The sequence below is a fragment of the Rhodnius prolixus genome, unplaced genomic scaffold, assembly GCF_049639745.1.
Source record: "Rhodnius prolixus isolate KJV_2025 unplaced genomic scaffold, Rpr scaffold_6, whole genome shotgun sequence".
In the NCBI taxonomy this organism is placed as follows: Eukaryota; Metazoa; Arthropoda; class Insecta; order Hemiptera; family Reduviidae; genus Rhodnius; species Rhodnius prolixus.
The window spans coordinates 215956-243875 of NW_027411634.1; the positions used below are offsets into that span (position 1 = coordinate 215956).

Sequence of the window (27920 nt, forward strand, 5' to 3'; positions counted from 1 at the left end):
CATGTAAATAATTGAATGTGTTTCACGAAAGTCTGCGAAAAAATAACAATAAAATGAAAAATTACTTATCCCTTAACATACTAAATCACTGAATAACGACCAATTACACTTTGATAGCTAATAATACGTGGCCTAAGTTTTCGCTTTTCACTATTGCGATTATGTAAAATTGCATTCCACTCTTCGTCGGAACTAGATAAAGAACTTTCTAAAGCATTATTACGTTGCATTAATAAATATCCTACTGTTGCCACAAAAGACATTTTAATTTTATTTAAACGTAAATTTTATAAATACTTCACGAAAATGTAATATAAAAATTGAATTATATATGTTATATATTTTGAATATAAGTCAACTTTACCAATAATTAATAAAGTTTATTATAACTGCATATAAACGGGGGTTAAAATTAAATAAATAACCTCTTCAAGCTTCTGACTTATTTTCGAGGTCGCCATTTGTAATGTTTACATGGACGGTTGAAACGCTCCACAGTCCAGTCCACTTCGAGTTTTCGATCGCAACGCTCGCAAGCAAGTGGAAAGGCCAAAATCGCGCGGTCGTGAGCGTGATCGTTGTGAACGCTTAGTGGTACGCACGCATAGTGGAGAGGGGGAGCACATTTGAACAGAATTTACATTTTCTGTTTACAGAGTGCGCACAGAATCTGTATTATTGAACCTTTTTATTTTGTTTTCTTCAAACTTTCAAGTCTTCTTAAGAGATCTATATCAATAAACAGTTGTGGTACTTTACGTAGACGATCTATATTTTTTAATTTAAAAATTTTATGCCAAATGTTAATATCTGCCACACTAGTGGGGGTAGCTTTGAACACAATATAAAATAGAAAGAAATGATATTACTTTACTCTGAATCTACCTTCTATCAGTTATTTCTCTCTCTACTACATTACTTTCTCTTTTAAACCACTGAAATCTAGTTCAAAAATCAAGAATGACTCAGTTCTGGATGTTATACCCCAAGTGATGGGTTTAGGGAAGTTTGAACGAAATATTCGCTTTATTGCGCTTCTTAATGTAGTCACAAACTTGCAGGTCGGTAGGGCGGCACATTTTAACTGGTGACGTTGAAATGTGTGCCCCCCTCTCCTTCCATAAAAGAAAATATAATATCCAACACTTTTTGTGCAAGCAAATAGACTTCTTGTAAATACTAGGGTTTAAAAATACGAATTCCAAATGTTAATATGGGGACTAACAATACTTACACCTTGTCCACTACAATCTTCACAATACACTTCCCAAAGCTGCAACAAAAATTTTACTTCCACCTTACAAAATATAACTATTATTTTTATTTTTTAATGTTTTAAAGCGCGTCAACATCTAAGGTTACTGGCGCCTGGAGCTTTTTTCAGTGCACTGCCGGCCTCCGGACAGTGTTCTCTCGTTACAGACCGAACACTGTCCATCACCGGACTGTGAGCTGTAAGAAGCTCCTAGGAAGAGAAAATCTGAAGGGTTAGCTGCTGGATTCGAACCCGGTGAACTCCACGTGGGAATCCAATAAGCTAACCGCATAGCTAATCCCTTCCCTTGTTATTATTATTATTAGGCGCCTCAGTAGCCGAGCGGTTAAAGGCGAGTCCTGCGAAGCTAAGATGTATTGTTGGTTAGTGGATTCGATTCCCGGTCTTTGCCCTTGGATTTTATTTAATGGTTAATATGAGAAATTTATAGTAAAGTATGTTAGGCGGATATAGGCTAGACCTGCAATGCTAAGATGTATTGTTGGTTAGTGGATTCGATTCCCGGTCTTTGCCCTTGGATTTTATTTAATGGTTAATATGAGAAATTTATAGTAAAGTATGTTAGGCGGATATAGGCTAGACCTGCAATGCTAAGATGTATTGTTGGTTAGTGGATTCGATTCCCGGTCTTTGCCCTTGGATTTTATTTAATGGTTAATATGAGAAATTTATAGTAAAGTATGTTAGGCGGATATAGGCTAGACCTGCAATGCTAAGATGTATTGTTGGTTAGTGGATTCGATTCCCGGTCTTTGCCCTTGGATTTTATTTAATGGTTAATATGAGAAATTTATAGTAAAGTAAGTTAGGCGGTTATAGGCTAGACCCGCAAAGCTAAGATGTATTGTTGGTTAGTGGATTCCATTCCCGGTCTTTGCCCTTGGATTTTATTTAATGGTTAATATGAGAAATTTATAGTAAAGTATGTTAGGCGGTTATAGACTAGATCCGCAATGCTAAGATGTATTGTTGGTTAGTGGATTCGATTCCCGGTCTTTGCCCTTGGATTTTATTTAATGGTTAATATGAGAAATTTATAGTAAAGTAAGTTAGGCGGTTATAGGCTAGACCCGCAAAGCTAAGATGTATTGTTGGTTAGTGGATTCGATTCCCGGTCTTTGCCCTTGGATTTTATTTAATGGTTAATATGAGAAATTTATAGTAATGTATGTTAGGCGGTTAGAGGATCTTGCAGTGGTCGTTAGGGCGGCACATTTTAACTGGTGATGTTGAAATGTGTGCCTCCCTCTCCTTCCATAAAAGGAAAATATAATATCCAACACTTTTTGTGCAAGCAAATAGACTTTTTGTAAATACTAGGGTTTAAGAAATACGAATTCCAAAAGTTAATATGGGGACTAACAATACTTACACCTTGTCCACCTACAATCTTCACAATACACTTCCCAAAGCTGCATCAAAAATTATTTTACTTCCACCTTACAAAATTAAAACATTCCTCAATTCAGACTTCTACCAAACAATGAAAACGGAAGGGAAACTCTCGTCAATTATACAACAGGTCTACCACAACATGAGGAGAAAATTACCAATCATAAATGTTTTAAATATTTGGCGAGAAATTAAAACTGTTCAAAGGGGCCCCCCTCTTCACTATATACATTTTTCATTGACATCAAATTAAATGTCTGGATTCATTTTATATATGATTCACTATTTAAGAGATTCGTTCATGTTTTATTAAACAGGCGGAAAAATTTTTAATTAAAATTGCAGATCTATCGTTTAGTTATATTTTCAGCCACCAGTTTTTATTATGCATGGTCGTGCAGTTGACATTATTGTATATTGCAAGTTTAATCGATATCGATCGATTGTAATAAATGTTTTTTGATTTTGTTTTTTAACGTTCCAATTATTTCTTTCCAGCGAATATTTGAACGCTTTGAATCAAATTTTTAAAAAAATTAAATTGAGTTTTGCAGCCATTTTTTTTTTAAATGATTGGCTACGCTTTTCTTTCTCTCGTCAATAGTAACATTTAAATTGAAAATTTATTTTCCAATATTAACCGTATTTCCCAGAAAAATGTTCTTTTTTATTATTAGATGAAGAATTTCTATGCTTTCTGTCACTGCATGAAGTTTAAATGACATGGTTTATGGGGCCGATTTCGGGGGAAATCTTAAACTACTGGAAAAGCTTTTCTGAAAAGTGGTATTTGAAAATTTCCACCTAAATTTGTTGTTTATTGAAATTAATATAAGTGGCAGGCTAGCAAAATAAACAGTAATAGCACGTTAGAGGATAGCCTAAGTGCCCTTAAGCGAGTTTTCCAGGGGGAAAAATGTTTCAAACAGAAAGTTACAGACCAACATGGATGCTGCCAGTAGATGCAGTTGTTATGAAAGAAGTCTTAGAAAACTGTTAAAATGGATACAGTAAAGAGGCACTTCCGTTGGGCCGATTTTGTTTCAAAACATTGTTGCGGACATCCTCTGTTAGCCCTAAAAAGGCGTTATTATAAAATTTCAACTTCCGGGGGGCGATTTACAGCGGATTCAGACAGAAAAACGCCGTTTTTTTGTCCGGAAACCACTTTTTCCCTTTGGTGTGAGGGTGGATGAGGAGAGACTCAGAACAGCTATTTCCGGTGAACCCCCCCCAAAATCGAAAATCTGCACGATTACAGTACTTCCTCTTTACTGGAGTAGAGTAAAATAATTATTAAGTCAGAAATGAAATTATGATAGAATTATTATTTATTGCATGAGGTCACAAAAATTATTGTAATTATTCTAAAATAAATGTGGACGTAGGAAAAATAAAGGAAAAACTAGATGAGCTTGGAAAAGAAGATGATGGTACTTAATTTTCCCAGCTCCTGGACCCCCATTATAAGCACCGCCATAGAATTTTCTCTCACAACCTGTTCTAATAATTAAGAAAAATTAGTGTTACCAAAAAAGAAAATTAAAGATATATATAACACCTAACCTCCTTAGCACATCGCTGTATCCCCTTTCGAGAGAAGGAAAAAAAAAAGTGTACAGGAAAGCGAGAGACATTTTCCGAGCGTAGTGGCATGAAAAATGGGTGCCGTGGAAAGCGTTAAGAAGAGTGAGAGGTAATACACATCCAGAACACGATTTGAAACACGGAGTCCTGCTCTTTAGCAGAACTATTAAGCACAGGGACTAAGGATCATAAGACCCCTTGCCAAGGTAGGGTACACTCCCTTCCCTAAAACCGTAGAATCATTAACATTCATGGAAAACTTCTGCCAATGAGATTTTCACATTGACTGTACTTTTCCTCCAGCAACCACGACAGTTTCCTTCTTCTTCTTCTTCTTTGTTCCCTTATTTCTGACTTTTTGTTCATCTTCTGACTTTGTTCCATCTTTCTAATTTCTAAGGGAACTCTTTTAAACTGTGGGTTAAGCCGATTATGGTTTTTTTTATTGCCAGTACAATTAGACTATTTTATTTCTTTTTTTAATTTCTCCTACTTCATTAAAACTGTCTCGGTAGGACCAGTTGTATAAAGGGTTGACAGTCAAAGTAGTGTAAAAAGGAGCCTTCTAGCTCAGTAAAAATGGCGAACATGTTTATTGAGCTAGAAGCCTCCTTTTTACCCTACTAATCAAAAACTGCAAGAAAAAGCGTAAATTTGAAAAACACTCAACTTTGACAATTTTTTTTTTCTCTCTCTTTTACTATAAAAGATAGATGGGCTGAAATTAAAGCTCTGGCCTCTCCTAGTAAGAACCAATTCTCGGTCAATTCTTGCCATGCGGCTCTCAATTTGTTTCAGGAGCTCTGAATACTGTTTCGGTTGCTTGGTTCCCTGGTCATTCTGGGATTCCGGGTAACGAACTTACTGATAAAACAGCAAAGGAAGGAGCTGCGTTGATAACAATGACTCCTCAGTCCACATTATCCCTGTATCCTATCGACGTTGTAGAACAGAGGTGGAGCAGTGGATTTTTTGAAGGAACATCGGAATCTCGGGTGGAGATCCCCCCCGAGCTGACTGCCGCTAAGGCTAAGAAAATCCTTGGCCTGTCAAAAACATTGGATATAGTCTCGGTTTTAGCAGGTCCCCGGGATCCGCCAGTTTGGTTCAGGTGTTGTTGAGTGGACATGCGAATTTAGGGTACCATCTTTTTTCAAATGTGGCCTTATCCAGTCGCAGCCAAATTGCGCTGGATGTGGTAAGTCCCCAATGAGACTGTGCGGCACTTTGTAGAGGCCAGTTTATTCTAAAACTAGGATTCCTCGTCTTCGAGGAGGTTAAATGTTTCCCTACCGGAGATTGTGGCTGCTGTTAATCTTTACCAGAAATTTCTAGGTTTATTCCAGTGCACTGAGGCGATTGGGTCGTCATGCTCCCTAGTGTGCTGTTACTACTTTATTAGTTTATTTTATTGGCATCTGGCAAACTTTAGCAGGATTTGTTGTTGTAAAGCCCGGGTATCTCTAATGAGATGAGGGATGGGCGGGGAACAATGGGAACCGTTTTGGATTGCCTGCGTTCCTTCCCCCCTTTCTGGTGGAACCGCCCGTCTAAAGCAATCTAAATCTAAATCAATAAAAGATAAAATCCCAAATTTTCTTTAAAATATAGGGCAAACCCTCCTTTATAACTGTAATTTTTTTTGCAACAACCCAGATCTAATAGGTTTCGAGAAAAAAGTTGCCGAAAATGAGCAAAAATGGTATTTTCAAAAATTGTTGTAGCTGTTACCCTTTTTTTTTATATGGTAAATATTACGATTTGTATCGAATTTTATCGATTTTGAGTTTAGCACCGGAAATATCCCCCTGAGACTTCCCCTTGAGTCAGGAAAAGTGGTTATTATAAAATGGTCTATCAATCCTGTATACATGAACAAAATTATCTAAGAAGTAATAACTATGTTTGTGCTCAACAGGTGCAGAGTCGACTTCAGGATTGGCCAGTCGAGAAATTCCAGAGTTAATCTTACAGTTGTTGGTGAGTAAAAATTAATTTTTCTTTTTCTTTTAATTTCCCCCATTTTCCATCTGATGATAATAATTGTTTTTAAGTTTATTTGTTTTTTTAAAAAAAAAGAAAAAAAAAAGACGTTATATGGATAAAGAATAATATGGATTTTAGAATCTTAAGAAAAGTTAATACTTCCTTTTAAGCTCTTCTGCCAATGTAGAGGGGAAGCCACCTTCGGGAAGGGGAAGGTTAGTATTTCCCCATGGGTTATGTGGGGAAAAATCTTTTTCTCTGGAAGTAAAAGGAACTCCACCCTAGGGTTGCTTATCGCATTACATCGGGGTGATGCTCCTTCAAAGCTTCTTCTCTCATACCATTTCCATATCAACAGGTGTAGAGACGACTTCCGTTTCTTACCGCTCTAGCAGCTAGATCTCCTTGTAGTCAAGAAAAACAGGAAATAAAAAAGAAAAGAAAAGCTGATACTTTGATTTTATTTTTCCAATGATTTCCGCCTAACTAATCAGCTACCACAAATTCTAGTTCAATGCAAAAATAATTTCTCTAAATTTACTTTTATGATACGTATATAAATGACGAAGTTTGTGAAGAGTGCAGTCTTCTTGTAAATAGTGTGAAATGATGAGCTGGAGTTGCTCTCTGCAGTTACAAATCTTAGTGTTTGTCGCGTCTTCAAAAACATATAATTGTATGTATATCAAAGAAATGAGGCAAAAATGGTCGTTACGTCATATCAGCTGTCAATACGTGATGCAAGTATCACATGTTGGGGTTGAAGGTGGGATTACCTAGTAATGCGGAAATAGAAGGGCTGAAAAAAACAGTGAAACAGCTATTCCTTGGGTATAGAGCAGAAATACAATAATGGAGATATTAAAATACAAGACCTAGACCTGGGGAATAGAATCCACTAACCAACAATACATCTTAGCTTTGCGGGTCTAGCCTATAACCGCCTAACTTACTTTACTATAATAATAATAATAATAATAATAATATACTTTATTAAAAAACGCAAAATAAACATTTCTACAACAAAACTGAAATTACAAGTATATACGGCTAGGGAAACCCGTCAGCCGGAGGTTGATGTAAAACAAAACCAATTTAAATTTTAATACAAATGAACCAAGAACTTCATATTACAAAAACAATAAGTAACATCAATCAAAATGAAATAAATGCCAAAAGTAAATAAATTACAAATTTCACTTAAGAAATTAATGCCGTTAATCAAAAAGAAAAATAAACTTTTATCAACCTTACATAATCCAAAGAATAGTATAAAAGCAACAAAAACTTATGATACATAAATAAATTATAATATTTCCAAATTAGGTTACATAATGAAAATTAACAACAATCAAAAATTAAATTCCTGCACCAACTGAAAACGGTAGCGCCAAGCAGACCTGGCGAAATTTATGAGACCATGACAGTCCAGAGCATTTAAATAATCTCTCATTGAACTCACATCGAGGGTACGAACACCCAAGTAACGTAATCGAAATTCCGTCAGTATAGGACAGACTGCAAGAAAGTGAACAATATCTTCTCTTGCATTTAAATTGCATAAAGAACACGTCTGGACATCCCTCTCCAGCCAAGGAGTGTGATTCAGATATAAAAGTTCACCTCTTAGCTTAAAAAGCCATCGCAAATGCTGAAGCGTGTATGTCATATTATCATCGTGCCGTTCAAAAGAAAATAGCTTTTTGTTCAAATCCAGCTGTCCATAATGTGAAAACCTAACGGATGCTCTAGCCAACGCAATAACTTCGTCCCGATGAACCGTTCCAATCCCGACTATCAGAGCTGCCAGCTGATCTCTCCAACACTCCCAGTCCTCAATAGAGGGGCTAAACACGCAGTCATATTTCTCCGCTACTTTACTATAAATTTCTCATATTAACCATAAAATAAAATCCAAGGCCTTGACCGGGAATCGAATCCACTAACCAACAATACATCTTAGCTTTGCGGGTCTAGTATCTTAACCGCTCGGCTATTGTGGTGCCTCGTTGTTTCTAGTAATTAATGTCTATTTCTTTGTGAAGTAAATAAACTTTATGAACTTCTCTTCATTATTTAATTAACAATCCCAGCTTAACTAATCAACTGTAATTAAAATGAATACAGTGCTTATCCTTTTAGGATACGAGTGCACAGCTTCCCTTTAAATGTGTTCAGTCAATGCACACCTGTTATTAAAATTATTATGCAATAACATTAATTACGTATCTTTAATTATGGTGAAACACCTAACGCACACCACACGTGCAAGTCTTTATTAAAACACTCCCTCTGTATTTGGGCTCATAAATAACCGGTGAACAGACGACTCCAACTAACGTTCTGCCTAAAAGTGAAGGCAATATCACCGTTATTGTGTCTGTACTACAAATGGGGACTATGCCTAAATAGAAAGTGAACAGATTATGAAGCTGTAGCCTAAAACTAAGTAATAAACCTTTTGGGAACATATGTGCGAGTAATGTATCTCATGTTAATGAATGTATTATATAAATAGGCGTGTCTCCTTGTACGTAATTTGTGCGTTTGTGCAGCCGGGTGTTACTAAATCGAAATTTAAACTTTGAACGTTTCTAAATATTCAAAACTCGCACATAAAACAACCATATATCTTTCACAAATATTTTGACGTACCAATATCTATTTATAGATATTAAAGTATCTGTAGCATTTCTAATTATTATGATACTTAAGCACAATTAAATTAAGATTTTTTTTTATTAATGCTTTGTGACTCTCATGACTTTCCATTTTCCGCAGTTTTTGATAGAATTTTCCGAGAAATTCCTACTGTATTCGGAAAAAAAAAATTACGGATGACAGTCATTTAGTGAAGCGTCATTTCCGCTAAACCTAATTTTGGTTATTTAATTCTTATTAATTTTCAGGCAACAGTTGAGAGCGCTCATTGTACCTGGAATTACACTTTAGAGCGAAGTTTAAACGCACCGGAAGCAGTTTCCTGGGGGATAATTTTTTTTCCGGGGTTTTCATCTAATTTTCACAGTAAAAGCTTCAACAATTTTCCATTAAACTTTGTAAGCTTATTGGACATTTCCCGGCCAAGAAAATAGTTCTTAAAGAAAGAAAATATAGCTTCTCTCTAAAGTGGAGCCTCATTTCCTGTGTCATATTTCGGCGCAACGTTGTTTACAAAAAAAAAAGATGACAACGATGTAGGGGTAGTGAACCCCCACCACTCATCCACTCTAGCCAGAGAGAGAGAGACAGCCCCCTTGGCACACAGAGCCCCCTTGGCACACAGAGAGGGGAGGCTCGGGAATGTATATAAAAACGAGGGAAAAGTCAAAGGAGGAATTCTGTTCAAAGTCTTAGACTTCAATTGTACACTTCGTTCAGCCACGTGAGTCATTCTGTTCTGTTCTTGTAGTGTAAAGTATACAGTCCTTGGCAGTCAGTCATATAAATATATAAAATCTTATACCGATACTAAAGTGTTATTTATCCATCAACGTCTACAACCAACATCTCCCTCAAAAACCATTACAACAACAAGAAGAAGAACAAGAAAATTTTTTGAAAATGCCGTTTTTGCTCATTTTCGGGCAACTTTTTTCTCGAAATCTATTAGATCTAGGTTCTTGCCTAAAAAAATACAGTTATAAAGGAGGATTTGCCCTATATTTTAAAGAAAATTTGGGAATCTTATCTTTTATAGAAAAAGAGAACAAAAAATTGTCAAAGTTGGGTGTTTTTCAATGTTGCGCTTTTACGTGCAGTTTTTGACGGTCAACCCTTATACAACTGTCCTACCGGACAGTTTTAATGAACTCCGAATCGAACAGATTCGGTTCTAATAGTTTTGATGATGGAATCGTATATAATTTCCACTACCTGTCTTACTTCACAGCAATATCGAAACATCCGGTTAGACATTGTTTTGCGGATTTCTGTTCAATCTCTCTCTCCCCGTGTCTTCTTCCCCTCTTATGACCTCACCCAAAAGCTGTCCCGCATCCTGTGATGATGGTAATTTCCATTAAATGAAAAAAAAAACAGGCACAATAGATTGAATCGTACAAAAACAAACCCTTTTATACTAAGGAGGACGGGGAGGATTAAAATTTGTGGCAACTACAAATTCCCAAAACGAAGATATAAATGCATTGGGGGCTTTGGATAATCAGTTTTGATATGTCAGTATGTTCAATGTTTATGTCCAGTATGTGTATGTAATGTAATATGTATGTATTTATTGTAAATACATATGTATAACATATACGTACATGTTGTGTAAATTCTTGATGCCCGTGCAATGGCGTTGCGGTCTGACTGTGGCTCACCCCTTCTCCCCCCACTGTGTTAGCCTTACATGTGAGGGAAGCCGGCAACTGGTCAACAAACAGCAGATGTGTGCGTCTACCGTTCCTGCCCCGGAAGTGATGTATCCCTTATATATCAACAGTAATAAACTAGTTTGGGAGCGTTTACCGACAGAAAGCGCCACTGCAGACCGGCTGGCCGCTAATTATTTCCCATCATGCACATGTGTGTGTGTCGGGGTTTAGATCAGTTTGGATTCATTTTTTTTACAAATCTTTAGTTTAAAATTAAGTTTTCTTTTTACTACCTCTTAAAATTCTGTAATACAAATAAAATAAACGAATTAATTTTTTTTTTCTGTTCGTCAGTAACCTCCGAAATTCAAAAACTAAGGATCGCAGAAGGTTATAACTTAAATAGTTCACTTACCTGCTAATAGAGGACACCACAATCATCTTTTAGTCATAATCCAGCGTTTTCCAACCTGTGGGAATTAATTTTACTGTATGTTATTATTTATTAAAATAATTCATAAAATAAAGAGAAAAATTTGTACGCAATTTTGTAATTATTTAAAACAACAACTTCTTACACTTTACAAAGTTTATAAAGTGAACATGAACTTGGAACTCCTTTGTTACAGATACATTGGTATCTCTATACATAATAAAGATGATAATAATAATAGAATAACACACACACGGAATAACAAAATTTAACGAAATACAATCATTTTTACGAAGTGGTACAATTTATCATGTTGTGGTACTACCAAGTGGTACGCGAGCCAAAAAAAAAAGGTTAGGAAACGCTGCCATAATCGATTAACCAACCTACTAATTTTTATTAAATCGATATATTCAAAATAATCGGCAACATCGATTTTTTTTTTCTAAAATTTACTAGAGGTTTTTTTAATAAACATTTTATTATTTATAAAACCAATGCAATTGAATATTAATTGAAAATACTCATTTTATAGTCCAGTGAACCAAAAATAATGTTTAATATTTTAGCCTCAGTTTTTGTATGTTTGTAATTGCATGTTTCTCTTAATTTTATTTGAAATTATTTTCGCGATTTCTGATAATTGAAAATGTTCATGCAACAGTTTGCCACTTAATTATAATTTAATTAATTTTCTATAATTGTTTAAAAAGAGGTAAAATTAATTTTCTGAGAAAAAAATTGTTTGTATACCCACATGAATACTTTTCTATTAACTACGAGTATTTCTTTGAAATATAGGAACAACAGGATCGTAAATGATGCTGAAATAGTGCCTTTAGAGCGGCGGTTTCCAACCTGTTTTTTTAGACCCCCGTACCCCTAAAGAAATTTCACTCGAAGCTTACACCCCCTGAAATTTATATTTTGCTCAAGGATAAATATTTAAAAAAAGAAAAAAGAATCAAACACATGGAGTATGTTATATAATAAAGAAAGTATACTTTATAATAAAATAATTATGTTACAAAACAGTTTCAATACTGAAGCTACAATTTCTTAAAATATTTTTAGAATCACAATTTATGCCTCGAAAGTTTTAAAAATAATTATGACGGGCTGCCCTGTAAATTAAAATTTAACATTTAAAACAACTAGTCAAAAAATGTGTGATTACAGATAACGAAGCAAAGACATCTGATAATAAAAGTAAACAGATAGGTAGGTAACAATATCACAGGTTATTCTACTTAACACGTAGTATGTGATCTGTTCACATCAAAACGAAGTATAATAACAACCCAAGATGTGAAATAAACTCACAAAAAAGGAAAACAAATAAATAAGAAATAAGAATATGAGAAATATTTTTGGGTTATAATAATATCCAATTATTTATTACCTGGACTTTTCTCGCACGCCCTGGAATATCTGGCGAGCACCCCCCGGGTTGGGAACCCCTGCTTTAGAGCGAAGCTCAACTAAGGTTTCTTATTCACAGTCTGACTTCTTCTTCCTGACTTTTGGTGGGACGCCAAAAGCTTGTGGATTTGATTACATCATTCCAGGTCTTATCCATACTTAAAGCGGAATACAAAGAAACCCCCCCCCCCACAACGTTAAGGCACAAACCACAAACGTTTATACAGTTAAGCGTTTATTACCAGCGGCAATGGTTTAAATATCGTTTTAACGATCAGGCTGTTGTTGTACGATCAGGCTGGTGAGAATGAGATGCCCCCCAAAAAAAGTGAAATGTTTGGAAAAAGCCATTTTTTAGTTCATTAATTGCACCGAAAAAAAAACTTCGACCATTTTCAATATTGGGAAGGGGTACAAAGCGCCGGCTCCACACTTCTAATGCTTTTGTTCAAAATGTTTGGTTGTTCGCTGGCGGCAAATTGTATTTCCTCTTTCAAGGTTGGAACAATTCAAAGCGGCATCACACCGTTATTCATTTTTTGATTTGTTATTGGTATTAATAATAATAAGAATAATGAACGAAAATTTAACCTTCCTTATCTCTTAAACTATTATCACTAAAACATTGCTATTTATGCCAATTATAGAGCTTACTATTCATTACATTTCGGTGTAGAAACTATTAAAATAGGAACAATACAAAAAGAGATATAGAGGTTTGAAATCTGTACGTTTTAAAAACACACGAAAATTAAACCTTCCATATCTTTTAAAATATTAACAGGAAAACATTGCTGTTTATGTCAGTTATAGAGCTTACTATTCTCTACATTTCGGTGTAGAATTCACTAAAATAGGAACAGTACAAAGAGAGATATAAAGGTTTGAAATTTGAACGATTTACAATCATGCACGAAAATTTAACCTTCCATAACTCTTAAACTATTAAGACGAAAACATTGCTATTTATATCAGTTATGGAGCTAACAATTCTCTACATTGCGGTGTAGAATTCATTAAAATAGGAACAGTACAAAGAGAGATATAGAGGTTTGAAATTTGAACGATTTACAAACATGCACGAAAATTTAACCTTCCATAACTCTTAAACTAATAACCCAAAAACATTGCTATTTATATTAGTTATAGAGCTAACTAATCTCTACATTTCGGTGAAAAATTCATTAAAATAGGAACAGTACAAAGAGAGATATAGAGGTAACAATAATAATAATAAGGTCCCGGGTTCGAATCCAGCTGCTGACCTCTTAGATTTTCTCTTCCTAGGAGCTTCTTACAGCTCCTAGTTGCCTGTAACGAGAGAGAACACTGTCCGTAGGCCGGCAGTGCACTGAAAAAAAAAGCTCCGGGCGCCAATAACTTCAGGATGTTGACGCGCCTTAAATCATTTTAAAAACAGGATAATATACTACTGAAAATAACTCTTTATTCAAATGATTCGTTCACTTTTCTCGAAAGAGGCTCCTAGGCTATTCTGTACAGTTTGTATTGTTTGGGGTAGGTTTCCCTTGTCAGGTTATATTGCGGTGTAATGTACGATTTTACAAAACTGTAATGTTGGTTAAGAATTAAATATAAATGCTAATATTCTGAGTTTGAAGGATATTAATGAGTTCGAACTGTGAGAATCATAAAAGAAATTCGAGTCAGTGATCCACACCAGCTGTTTTTGAAAACTTGAATTTAATAAAAAATGCAACAGAGAATTCTCTCTCTCTCTCTCTCTCTCTTCCGTCCTCCATCAAATATGCTGTTGTACACCGGCATCTCTTTGGCATACTAACCACGGTCGCCATCTAAACCACTCCGCTTCTTTTTTTACCAATAGGCGGACTGTGTGACTGGGTACAACACGGCCAAACTCGGTGAATTCTCCTCTGGCTCAGTTCAACACTCAGCCACGGGCTTAATTTTCCATTCTCGGTGTCATCTGCTACTTTCCCAAGAGAGAGAGAATGGAATTTCTAGTTTGTATGTCAGTCACTCGTGATTGTTGTGTTCTTCAGAACTCTTGCTCTACGAACATCATCCTCTTTCTGTACTAGTGACACGATTACAATTGGGGTTTAGTTGGAGGTAGGACAGAGATAGTGAAGCAAAAAAGAAAAAAAGAGCTATGGTTTAAAAAAAAAAAACCACACTGAGAGACATAAAACACAACCAAAAGGGCTAACAAGGTACTAGCGCAGAGGGACAAGAGGAACGCGTACTTGCGCATTAATAATGTATCCAGGCAGAACCCGCTCTGCAGAACCCACAACAAGTTCCATGTTCCTGTTCTAGGTCCCCGCAGTCTAAGGGGTTTTTTTATTTTTCTTTTTTTTCTGCAAAAACCGAAACGGGCCAGATCTCTTGTCTAGTTTCCTAACACTTTTATCTCTCCTTTACTCGCACACGTGCACACGGTGACAGCTCTTTATCTGATGTGGAGGACATGCTAGCCAGTACTTGTGTGGTAAGATTCCATTGTAAATGTTTACTACGAGGGTCGTTTGAAAAGTCCGTGCAAAGTCAGAGAGATAGCACCACTGGCGCGTATCGAGGTTATGTTTAGTTAGTAGCATCTCTTGGAAGAACACCCACCAAGTTTCAGCCAGATTGGTCTATTTCTTTGTGTTTGGCATTCGTTTGAATCGAGGAAGTCGAGTGATTTTCAAAAAATGGACGAAAAAGAATTTCGTGTGTTGATTAAACACTACTTTATGAAAGGCAAAACGCCTCAGGAGACTAAAGAGAAGCTTGATAAACATTATGGTGACTCCGCACCTTCGATTAGAACAGTTTATAAGTGGTTTCAAAATTTTCGGAGTGGCCATATGGGCACAAGTGACGCTGAACGTTCTGGACGCCCTGTTGAGGTTACTATTCCAGAAATCATTGATAAAATCCATGATATGGTGATGGATGACAGAAGAGTGAAGGTGCGTGAGATTGCTAGTGTTGTGGGCATCTCGAATGAACGGGTACATAATATTTTGCATCAACATTTGGACATGACAAAGCTATCCGCAAGATGGGTGCCGCGATTGCTCACGCTTGACCAAAAACGAAATCGTGTGAAGTGTTGCAAGGACGGTTTGCAGCTGTTCCAGAAGAATCCGCAGGACTTTAAGCGTCGTTTCGTCACTGTGGATGAAACATGGATACATCACTACACTCCTGAGACCAAAGAACAATCTAAACAATGGGTTACCAAGGGGGAATCTGCGCCAAAAAAGGCGAAGACCGTTCCTTCGGCCGGAAAGATTATGGCGACTGTCTTTTGGGATTCGCAAGGAATAATCCTCATCGACTATCTGGAAAAGGGTAAAAATATTACAGGTGCATATTATTCATCGTTATTGGACCGTTTGAAAACCGAGCTGCAAGAAAAACGCCCACGATTGGCCCACAAAAAAGTCCTTTCCCATCACGACAACGCACCAGCTCACACCTCAGCAGTTGTGGTCGCAAAATTAATGGAAATAGGGTTCCAACTAGTTTCACATCCCCCCTATTCTCCAGACTTGGCTCCCTCGGACTACTATTTGTTCCCCAATATGAAGAAATGGCTGGCGGGAAAAAGATTTTATTCAAACGAGGAGGTGATTGCAGAAACGAATGGCTATTTTTCAGACTTGGACAAATCCTATTATTCGGAAGGGATCAACAAACTAGAGCAGCGTTGGACGAAGTGTATAAGCCTAAAAGGAGACTATGTTGTAAAATAAAAAAGGTTTACCCCCATAAATTAAGTAGTTTTTATTTTTGCACGGACTTTTCAAACGACCCTCGTACTAGGAAAGAATGTTTTCCACCCAGTGAATCCACTCGTTCCGTTTCACTACGTAAAACCAGCGAAAGTGCTGTTAATTAATTCTAGAGTGGCTAGATTGGTTTTGATGGACACATCCTTGGACTTGCACTCAGCAGATGTGCATCATTGTGTTTACATTCTATTACTTTACTCCTTGTAATCGTTGCAGATTTTAGATTTTCGAAGTTTAAAAAGTGTTCGGTGCGTCGTAACTCTTGTCCTACTGTAAGTCTAGACTCAATTCCTGTTCCTTCTGCTAACTTAGTTCAACTACCTTGGGATGTATATCGGACATCCGACTAACGTGGAACCCCACCACACTACACTTGAACAAAAACGACGGAAGAAATTACCATTGGAACACCTTACCTTACTCAGACGTTTCCCGCGGGATAAGATCCGTGCAAAGCATTCTATCCAAGCAGTCACTAGTCATAATCTCCTGGGATGCTCTGTTGCCTGCCAGGCCCGCCTCTGGTTTCTATTCAAGGGTGGTTGCCACCTTAAAACAACAGACCGGGACATTCGTCGTCTCTCCATTCTCTTGTTTTCCCTGTAAGGCCAAGAATTGTAGTTAGATAAAATTACTTCAGTGCTGACACTAGAGGTTTTAGATATATGTCTTATTAAATCTAGGCCAGAGATCGCCAAAGTGGTCTATATAGGGGGTCGAAGGAAAAAACAATTTCGAACCCAATATAGCGGAACCTTGCAAAGAAACATCAGGAGCACACCCATATCATTAATTAAGAAGCAATACTTACTTTACTTATTATTTAATAAATATTAAGGTATTTAAATTTCAACATTAAGATCTTGCTAACTCTCGTTTCCCACAAATTTCATTCCACTCTACAGCAGCTCATCCCTAACCCTCTCATAGAACACCTATCTTCCTCCACATTACCAGGTAATCCTCTAAGGAGATTGAAGAGAAGATGGCCTCCGTGATTTACTCTTATCGTGAGAGCAAAGCACGTTACTGGAGTGGCACCACTGGATGCCTTCTCCACTCTTGATTTTATTTTTTGCTATCAGGTACCATATTTATTTGCTTGTTGCAGCAATCGTTGCAGTAGTAAATTACAATAAAAGATTTAAAAAAAAAGAAGATATTTTTCATAAAAATTATTGTTACACAATGTAAAATTACTTTAATAAATGTTTAAAATCATAAAATAAATATACAAACACAGTACCTAATAGATATAGTTTTAATTTTAATTAACTGAAAATTACTTTTATGAGGGGGTCGATGGAAATTTCGAAAAATTATATAAGGGCGGTCCTTGATAAAAAAAAAAAAAGGTTTGGCCGACCCCTGATCAAGGCTATATAAATCAAGTTTCATCAAGAAAACTCTTTAAATTTCTCTTCATTTCCTTCCCACCCCCTCTCCAAATAAATAATAAAGATAATCAAAATAATAAAACTCTTAACACACACAAACATACGTCCAATAATTTGGTAAATATTTGAACAAAATTCAGATTAATAAAGGGGCTAATAAAAAATAAGGAATAATAGTAGAGCCGCAAAATAAAGCCAGTGTTAGTTTTTCATCCAAGTGAAGTAGGAACATGCTAAAACTTTATTAATAAATGAAGCGATGAAATTGCTGGTGCTTAATTTCACTTTATTAATGAGGGAATAAATAAACACACACACAAAAATAAATAATAATAATAAAACAAATAAATAAAAAAAATCAGTTAAAATTTTCAATTCTAATATTATTAAGAAACTCTCTTTTACCCCCACCACATTTTCCCCCTGTAATTCTTTAATTAATTTTAATTAATAAAGTGAACTTTATTAAACAATTTACATCACACTCTTAGCATTAATTAGCAAAAAGGAATGGGTATCAAGGAGCGAGATTCTCTTAAAGAGAAAAAAAGTTGTCGGATATTAAAATTCTCAAGAAGAGTCAAACAAAGTGATTGATTCCTGGTATTAAGCGAACTTGAGAAACTAGGAGAAATTTTCTCAAAAAGTTTTTTTTTTCTTCATTTGTAATAAGAGAAAGGTTGTTCTTCTTCATCTTCATCTTCTACGTCTTATTTTTTTTTTCTTCATCATTACTCTCATCTTTTAATTAGTTTTAAATATTTAATTTCATTTAATTATAAAGTCTGTTTAAAAAAAAAAAAGATTCCTGTGGGAACACTCTCACTCGAATTTCTAATACAACTGGAATTGTTTACAAATGGGAAAATTCTAAAACTCATCAAAGTACTCTAAATGAATTTTCCCATACAAAAAAATACGAAAAATTAGAGAAAAATTCATATAAATCGGTACAATACAAAGAGAGATATACAGGATTGAAATTTGAACGTTTTAGAAATACACGAAAATTGAACCTTCCATATGGTTTAAACTATTACCAGGAAAACATTGCTATTTATGTCTGTTATAGAGCTTACTATTCACTACATTTTGGTGTAGAATTTATTAAAATAGGAACAATACAAAGAGAGATACAGGAGCTTAAATTCTGTACGTTTTAGAAACACACGAAAATTGAACCTTCCATATCATTTAAACTATTAACAGTGAAAGATTGCTATTTATGTCAGTTATAGAGCTTACTATTCTCTACATTTCGCTGCAGAAATCATTAAAATAGGAACAATAAATAGAAAGATATAGAAGCTTAAATTCTGTACATTTTTCAGAAATACACGAAAATTAATCCTTCCATATCTCTTCAAATAAAAACTGGGAAACATTGCTGTTTATGTCAATTATAGAGCTTACTATTCTCTACATTTCGGTGTAGAAACTATTAAAATAGGAACAATACCAAGAGAGATATACAAGCTTAAATTCTGTACGTTTTTCAGAAATACACAAAAATTAAACCTTCTATATCTCTTTAACAAATAACAGGAAAACATTGCTATTTATGTCAACTATAGAGCTTACTATTCTCTACATTCCGGTGTAGAAACTATTAAAATAGGAACAATAAAAAGAATGATATAGAAGTTTGAATTCTGTACGTTTTTCAGAAATACACGAAAATAAAACTTCCATATCTCTTAAACTATTAACAGTGAAAGATTGCTATTTATGTCAGTTATAGTGCTTACTATTCTATACATTTCGGTGTAGAGTTCATTGAAATAGGAACAATACCAAGAGAGATATAGACGGATGAAGTCTGTACGTTTTTCAGAAATACACGAAAATTAAACCATCCATATATCCTAAACGATTTAGAGGAAAACAATGCTATTTATGTCAGTTGTAGAGGTTTCTATTCTCTACATTTCGCTGTAGAATTCATTAAAATAGGAACAATACAACGAGAGATATAGAGGGATGAAGTCTGTACGTTTTTCAGAAATACACTAAAATTAAACCATCCATATATCCTAAACAATTTAGAGGAAAACAATGCTATTTATGTCAGTTATAGAGGTTTCTATTCTCTACATTTCGCTGTAGGTTTCATTAAAATAGGAACAATACAAAGAGAGATATAAAGGTTTGAAATCTGTACGTTTTTTAGAAATACACAAAAATTGAACCTTCTATATCTCTTAAACAAATAACAGGAAAACATTGCTATTTATGTCAACTATCGAGATTACTATTCTCTACATTTCGGTGTAGAAACTATTAAAATAGGAACAATAAAAAAGAATGATATAGAAGTTTGAATTCTGTACGTTTTTCAGAAATACACGAAAATTAAACCTTCTATATCTCTTAAACTAATTACAGGAAAACATTGCTATTTGTGTCAATTATATAGTTTACTATTCTCTACATTTCGGTGTAGAATTCATTGAAATAGGAACAATACCAAGAGAGATATAGAAGCTTAAATACTGTACGATTTTCAGAAATACCCAAAAATTAAACCTTCTATATCTCTTAAACTAATTACAGGAAAACATTGCTATTTGTGTCAATTATATAGTTTACTATTCTCTACATTTCGCTGTAGAATTCATTAAAATAGGAACAATACAACCAGAGATATAGAGGGATGAAGTCTGTACGTTTTTCAGAAATACACTAAAATTAAACCATCCATATATCCTAAACAATTTAGAGGAAAACAATGCTATTTATGTCAGTTATAGAGGTTTCTATTCTCTACATTTCGCTGTAGAATTCATTAAAATAGGAACAATACAAAGAGATATATCGGTTTGAAATCTGTACGTTTTTCAGAAATACACAAAAATTAAACCTTATATATTAAAACTGTCCGGTAGGACAGTTGTATAAGGGTTGACCATCAAAAACTGCACGAAAAAGTGTAACGTTGAAAAACACCCAACTTTGACAATTTTTTTCTATTTTTCTATAAAAGATAAAATTCCCAAATTTTCTTTAAATCTTACTCCAAATTCTCCTTTATAACTATAATTTTTTTGCAACCACCCAGATCTAATAGGTTTCGAGAAAAAAGTTGCCGAAAATGAGCAAAAACGGCTTTTTCAAAAAATGTTCTTGTTCTTGTTCTTCTTCTTCTTGTTGTTCTTGTTGTTGTTCTTGTTACCTTTTTTGTAAACAACGTAGCGCCTAAACGCGTGAACCGATTTTCATGAATGAGGTGTCATTCGATTCGGAACTTTATGTAGATGTGCCTTTTGGGGGTCTCGGCCCTGTACATCGAATGGGAGAGGAGTTAGCCCCCTTTATGTAAGGCTCTCTGAAACTATTAACAGGAAAACACTGCTATTTATGTCAATTATAGAGCTTACAATTCTCTACATTTCGCTGTAGAATTCATTAAAATAGGAACAATACAACGAGAGATATGGAGGGATGAAATCTGTACGTTTTTCAGAAATACACGAAAATTAAACCATCCATATATCCTAAACAATTTAGAGGAAAACAATGCTACTTATGTCAGTTATAGAGGTCTCTATTCTCTACATTTCGCTGTAGAATTCATTAAAATAGGAACAATACAAAGAGAGATATAGAGGTTTGAATTCTGTACGTTTTTCAGAAATACACGAAAATTGAACCTTCTATATCTCTTAAACTATTAACAGGAAAACATTGCTATTTATGTCAATTATAGAGCTTACTATTCTTTACATTTCGGTGTAGAATTCATTGAAATAGGAACAATATAAAGAGGGATATACAAGCTTAAATTCTGTACGTTTTTCAGAAATACACAAAAATTAAACCATCCATATATCCTAAACAATTTAGAGGAAAACAATGCTATTTATGTCAACTATAGAGCTTACTATTCTCTACATTTCGCTGTAGAATTCATTAAAATTGGAACAATACAACGAGAGATATAGTAAGGGTTGACTATCAAAAACTGCACGAAAAAGCGTAACGTTGAAAAACACCCAACTTTGACAATTTTTTTCTCTTTTTCTATAAAAGATAAAATTCCCAAATTTTCTTTAAATCTTACTCCAAACCCTCCTTTGTAACTGTAATTTTTTTGCAACCACCCAGATCTAATAGGTTTCGAGAAAAAAGTTGCCGAAAATGAGCAAAAACGGCTTTTTCAAAAAATGTTCTTGTTCTTGTTCTTGTTGTTGTTGTTGTTGTTGTTGTTGTTCTTGTTGTTACCTTTTTTGTAAACAACGTAGCGCCTAAACGCGTGAACCGATTTTCATGAATGAGGTGTCATTCGATTCAATATTTTATGTAGATGTGCCTTTTGGGGATCCCGACGCTGTACATCGAATGGGAGAGGAGTTAGCCCCCTTTATGTAAGGCCCCCTCCAAAATTATTATTACTAATTACTCTGTAAATCTTGGCCCGATTTTGATAAAATTTGGTAGGATGATAGGGTTAAGGCTCCCCTACGTAACATTAAAGCGGCGATCAGCTCTTACACTTGTTAAGGGGAAGTATAGCAATCGTTTCAAATTATCGACACGTGAACCGATTTTTATGAATGAAGTGTCATTCGAATCGAAATTTTATACAGATTTGCACTTTAAAAGTCTCGGCACCGTGCCTCATAAGGAGGGGAGTTTGCCCCACCCAAATAAGGCTCTTTCTAAAACTATTATTACCAATATTTCTATAACGCTTAGTCCGATTTTGATAAAATTCAGCTCGAATAAGTGGTTAAAGCTCCTCTACGTTGCTGATTCTCTTGCTCCTACTAAGAGGAAGTACTGCAATCGTTTAAATTATCAATGAGTGAACCGATTTAAATCAATGAATTGTTCGATTAAAAAATCTTTGCCTCTTTGCCTTTTAGGGAGAAGTACTGCAATCCTAGTTTATTTTTCTTACTCCTCTTAAAAGAAAGTACTGAAATCGCAGTTTAATTTTGCTATTTACGTACAAATACCTTTTTATGTTATTCAAAACGCTTTCTCAAAAAAATTGTTATTGAGGATGGTTTGGGAGCCGCAACTACAATCATTTTTTAAAAAGATCTCTCCAGTGGTAGTTAACACCTTATCAGGTTATAATGATAGAATTGCTTATTCCAAATTTTAAAAAAATCTGTAAAGCAGATATGTAACTTTGTAAAATAGACAAAAAGGAAAATCTATCCAAAAGGTACAAAAATCTCCTTAACAAAAACTTACAGTTTAAAATGTTAAGTATAAGGGTTGATTATACGCCAAAAGGTACACAAATCAGCGAGTACCCAACATTTCATTAATACTTCATTAATATTTAAGTAATTCTACTGCATTAATTTTCATTAATAAGTTATTTTTTAGAATTTATTAGATATCACAGACCCTTATGCTGGCCACTTCATTTATATTATTTTTTTGTTATAATTCTGATAAATCACATATACGTACATGCGTGATAAAGTAAAGATAAAGTTAGAGTAGGCTACTGTCTTGAATTCGTCTTACCGAAATATTCGTGAGCACAATTAACACACAGTTAATAACAAGTAGATTATTAAACAATAATTATTCATTTCTCTATTGTAATTTAATTTAGTCCCCCTAATTTTACTTATAGTAAAATACTGGAATAATTAGCTGTCCTAAATATATGCATTTCTTATTTACTTTATATTACATATATACAACATTGTGGGATGAACACCTAGATGGAGAATGTAATTGAAGAAAACTATATTATTTGCGATAAAGCCAGATAATTATTACCTATTACTATAAACGTTTGACTACTTCATACAATAACAATTACTTTAATCGAAGAATGAACTTAAACCGACGATTTTTATTTAAGAAATAAAAATAAATAAATAAAATAAACAAAATCATTGATGTAAGTTGGTGTAAGCATTTTTTTAAACAAGGTTTTGAATTTTTTAGCCTCATATTTTTATTTTATTTTTTATAACGTTTTTCTTTTTAACCTGTAATTAATAGTTTGATTATTATAAATAACTAGATATTACAGTCAATCTACAGTGCTACTTGAACATATATTTTGTAGACGAAAATGGCCAGCATAGGGTCTGTGATATCTAATAAATTCTAAAAAATAACTTATTAATGAAAATAATGCAGTAGAATTACTTAAATATTAATGAAGTATTAATGAAATGTTGGGTACTCGCTGATTTGTGTACCTTTTGGCGTTTAATCAACCCTTATACTTAACATTTTAAACTGTAAGTTTTTGTTATTGAAATAGGAACAATATAAAGAGAGATATACAAGCTTAAATTCTGTACGTTTTTCAGAAATACACAAAAATTAAACCATCCATATATCCTAAACAATTTAGAGGAAAACAATGCTATTTATGTCAACTATAGAGCTTACTATTCTCTACATTTCGCTGTTGAATTCATTAAAATTGGAACAATACAACGAGAGATATAGAGGGATGAAATCTGTACGTTTTTCAGAAATACACGAAAATTAAACCTTCCATATATCCTAAACAATTTAGAGGAAAACAATGCTATTTATGTCAGTTATAGAGGTTTCTATTTTCTACATTTCGGTGTAGAATTCATTGAAATAGGAGCAATATAAAGAGAGATATACAAGCTTAAATTCTGTACGTTTTTCAGAAATACACGAAAATAAAACTTCCATATCTCTTAAACTAATAACAGGAAAACATTGCTATTTATGTCAATTATAGAGCTTACTATTCTTTACATTTCGGTGTGGAATTCATTGAAATAGGAACAATACCAAGAGAGATATACAAGCTTAAATTCTGTACCTTTTAGAAACACACGATAACTTAACCTTCCATATCATTTAAACTATTAACAGTGAAAGATTGCTATTTATGTCAGTTATAGTGCTTACTATTCTATACATTTCGGTGTAGAATTCATTGAAATAGGAACAATACCAAGAGAGATATAGAAGCTTAAATTCTGTACGATTTTCAGAAATACCCAAAAATTAAACCTTCTATATCTCTTAAACTAATTACAGGAAAAAATTGCTATTTGTGTCAATTATATAGTTTACTATTCTCTACATTTCGCTGTAGAATTCATTAAAATAGGAACAATACAACGAGAGATATAGAGGGATGAAGTCTGTACGTTTTTCAGAAATACACTAAAATTAAACCATCCATATATCCTAAACAATTTAGAGGAAAACAATGCTATTTATGTCAGTTATAGAGGTTTCTATTCTCTACATTTCGCTGTAGAATTCATTAAAATAGGAACAATACAAAGAGATATATAGAGGTTTGAAATCTGTACGTTTTTCAGAAATACACAAAAATTAAACCTTATATATCTCTGAAACTATTAACAGGAAAACACTGCTATTTATGTCAATTATAGAGCTTACAATTCTCTACATTTCGCTGTAGAATTCATTAAAATAGGAACAATACAACGAGAGATATGGAGGGATGAAATCTGTACGTTTTTCAGAAATACACGAAAATTAAACCATCCATATATCCTAAACAATTTAGAGGAAAACAATGCTACTTATGTTAGTTATAGAGGTCTCTATTCTCTACATTTCGCTGTAGAATTCATTAAAATAGGAACAATACAAAGAGAGATATAGAGGTTTGAATTCTGTACGTTTTTCAGAAATACACGAAAATTGAACCTTCAATATCTCTTAAACTATTAACAGGAAAACATTGCTATTTATGTCAATTATAGAGCTTACTATTCTTTACATTTCGGTGTAGAATTCATTGAAATAGGAACAATATAAAGAGAGATATACAAGCTTAAATTCTGTACGTTTTTCAGAAATACACAAAAATTAAACCATCCATATATCCTAAACAATTTAGAGGAAAACAATGCTTTTTATGTCAACTATAGAGCTTACTATTCTCTACATTTCGCTGTAGAATTCATTAAAATAGGAACAATACAACGAGAGATATAGAGGGATGAAATCTGTACGTTTTTCAGAAATACACGAAAATAAAACTTCCATATCTCTTAAACTAATAACAGGAAAACATTGCTATTTATGTCAATTATAGAGCTTACTATTCTTTACATTTCGGTGTGGAATTCATTGAAATAGGAACAATACCAAGAGAGATATACAAGCTTAAATTCTGTACCTTTTAGAAACACACGATAACTTAACCTTCCATATCATTTAAACTATTAACAGTGAAAGATTGCTATTTATGTCAGTTATAGTGCTTACTATTCTCTACATTTCGGTGTAGAAACTATTAAAATAGGAACAATAAAAAAGAATGATATAGAAGTTTGAATTCTGTACGTTTTTCAGAAATACACAAAAATTAAACCTTCTATATCTCTTAAACTAATTACGGGAAAACATTGCTATTTGTGTCAATTATATAGTTTACCATTCTCTACATTTCGGTGTAGAATTCATTGAAATAGGAACAATACAAAGAGATATATAGAGGTTTGAAATCTGTACGTTTTTCAGAAATACACAAAAATTAAACCTTATATATCTCTTAAACTATTAACAGGAAAACACTGCTATTTATGTCAATTATAGAGCTTGCAATTCTCTACATTTCGCTGTAGAATTCATTAAAATAGGAACAATACAACGAGAGGTATGGAGGGATGAAATCTGTACGTTTTTCAGAAATACACGAAAATTAAACCATCCATATATCCTAAACAATTTAGAGGGAAACAATGCTACTTATGACAGTTATAGAGGTCTCTATTCTCTACATTTCGCTGTAGAATTCATTAAAATAGGAACAATACAAAGAGAGATATAGAGGTTTGAATTCTGTACGTTTTTCAGAAATATACGAAAATTAAACCTTATATATCTCTTAAACTATTAACAGGAAAACATTGCTATTTATGTCAATTATAGAGCTTACTATTCTCTACATTTCGCTGTAGAATTCATTAAAATAGGAACAATACAACGAGAGATATAGAGGTTGGAAATCTGTACGTTTTTCAGAAATACACGAAAATTAAACCATCCATATATCCTAAACAATTTAGAGGGAAACAATGCTACTTATGACAGTTATAGAGGTCTCTATTCTCTACATTTCGCTGTAGAATTCATTAAAATAGGAACAATACAAAGAGAGATATAGAGGTTTGAATTCTGTACGTTTTTCAGAAATACACGAAAATTGAACCTTCTATATCACTTAAACTATTAACAGGAAAACATTGCTATTTCTGTCAATTATAGAGCTTACTATTCTCTACATTTCGGTGTAGAGTTCATTGAAATAGGAACAATACCAAGAGAGATATAGATGTTTGAAATCTGTACGTTTTTCAGAAATATACGAAAATTAAACCTTATATATCTCTTAAACTATTAACAGGAAAACATTGCTATTTATGTCAATTATAGAGCTTACTATTCTCTACATTTCGCTGTAGAATTCATTAAAATAGGAACAATACAACGAGAGATATAGAGGTTGGAAATCTGTAGATTTTCAGAAATACCCAAAAATTAAACCTTCTATATCTCTTAAACTAATTACAGGAAAAAATTGCTATTTGTGTCAATTATATAGTTTACTATTCTCTACATTTCGCTGTAGAATTCATTAAAATAGGAACAATACAACGAGAGATATAGAGGGATGAAGTCTGTACGTTTTTCAGAAATACACTAAAATTAAACCATCCATATATCCTAAACAATTTAGAGGAAAACAATGCTATTTATGTCAGTTATAGAGGTTTCTATTCTCTACATTTCGCTGTAGAATTCATTAAAATAGGAACAATACAAAGAGATATATAGAGGTTTGAAATCTGTACGTTTTTCAGAAATACACAAAAATTAAACCTTATATATCTCTGAAACTATTAACAGGAAAACACTGCTATTTATGTCAATTATAGAGCTTACAATTCTCTACATTTCGCTGTAGAATTCATTAAAATAGGAACAATACAACGAGAGATATGGAGGGATGAAATCTGTACGTTTTTCAGAAATACACGAAAATTAAACCATCCATATATCCTAAACAATTTAGAGGAAAACAATGCTACTTATGTTAGTTATAGAGGTCTCTATTCTCTACATTTCGCTGTAGAATTCATTAAAATAGGAACAATACAAAGAGAGATATAGAGGTTTGAATTCTGTACGTTTTTCAGAAATACACGAAAATTGAACCTTCAATATCTCTTAAACTATTAACAGGAAAACATTGCTATTTATGTCAATTATAGAGCTTACTATTCTTTACATTTCGGTGTAGAATTCATTGAAATAGGAACAATATAAAGAGAGATATACAAGCTTAAATTCTGTACGTTTTTCAGAAATACACAAAAATTAAACCAT

At 33.7% G+C, this 27920-nt stretch overlaps 1 protein-coding gene across 1 annotated transcript in view; it reads left to right on the forward strand.

Annotated features, from left to right (window-relative positions):
• side-VII (sidestep VII transmembrane protein) overlaps positions 1-27920 on the forward strand; it is a 494219-nt gene that overhangs the window by 72590 nt on the left and 393709 nt on the right. Inside the window, exon 3 of the mRNA XM_074142232.1 lies at positions 6174-6235. Coding sequence (XP_073998333.1) covers positions 6174-6235 — 62 coding nt within the window. The remainder of the gene's footprint in view (positions 1-6173; positions 6236-27920) is intronic.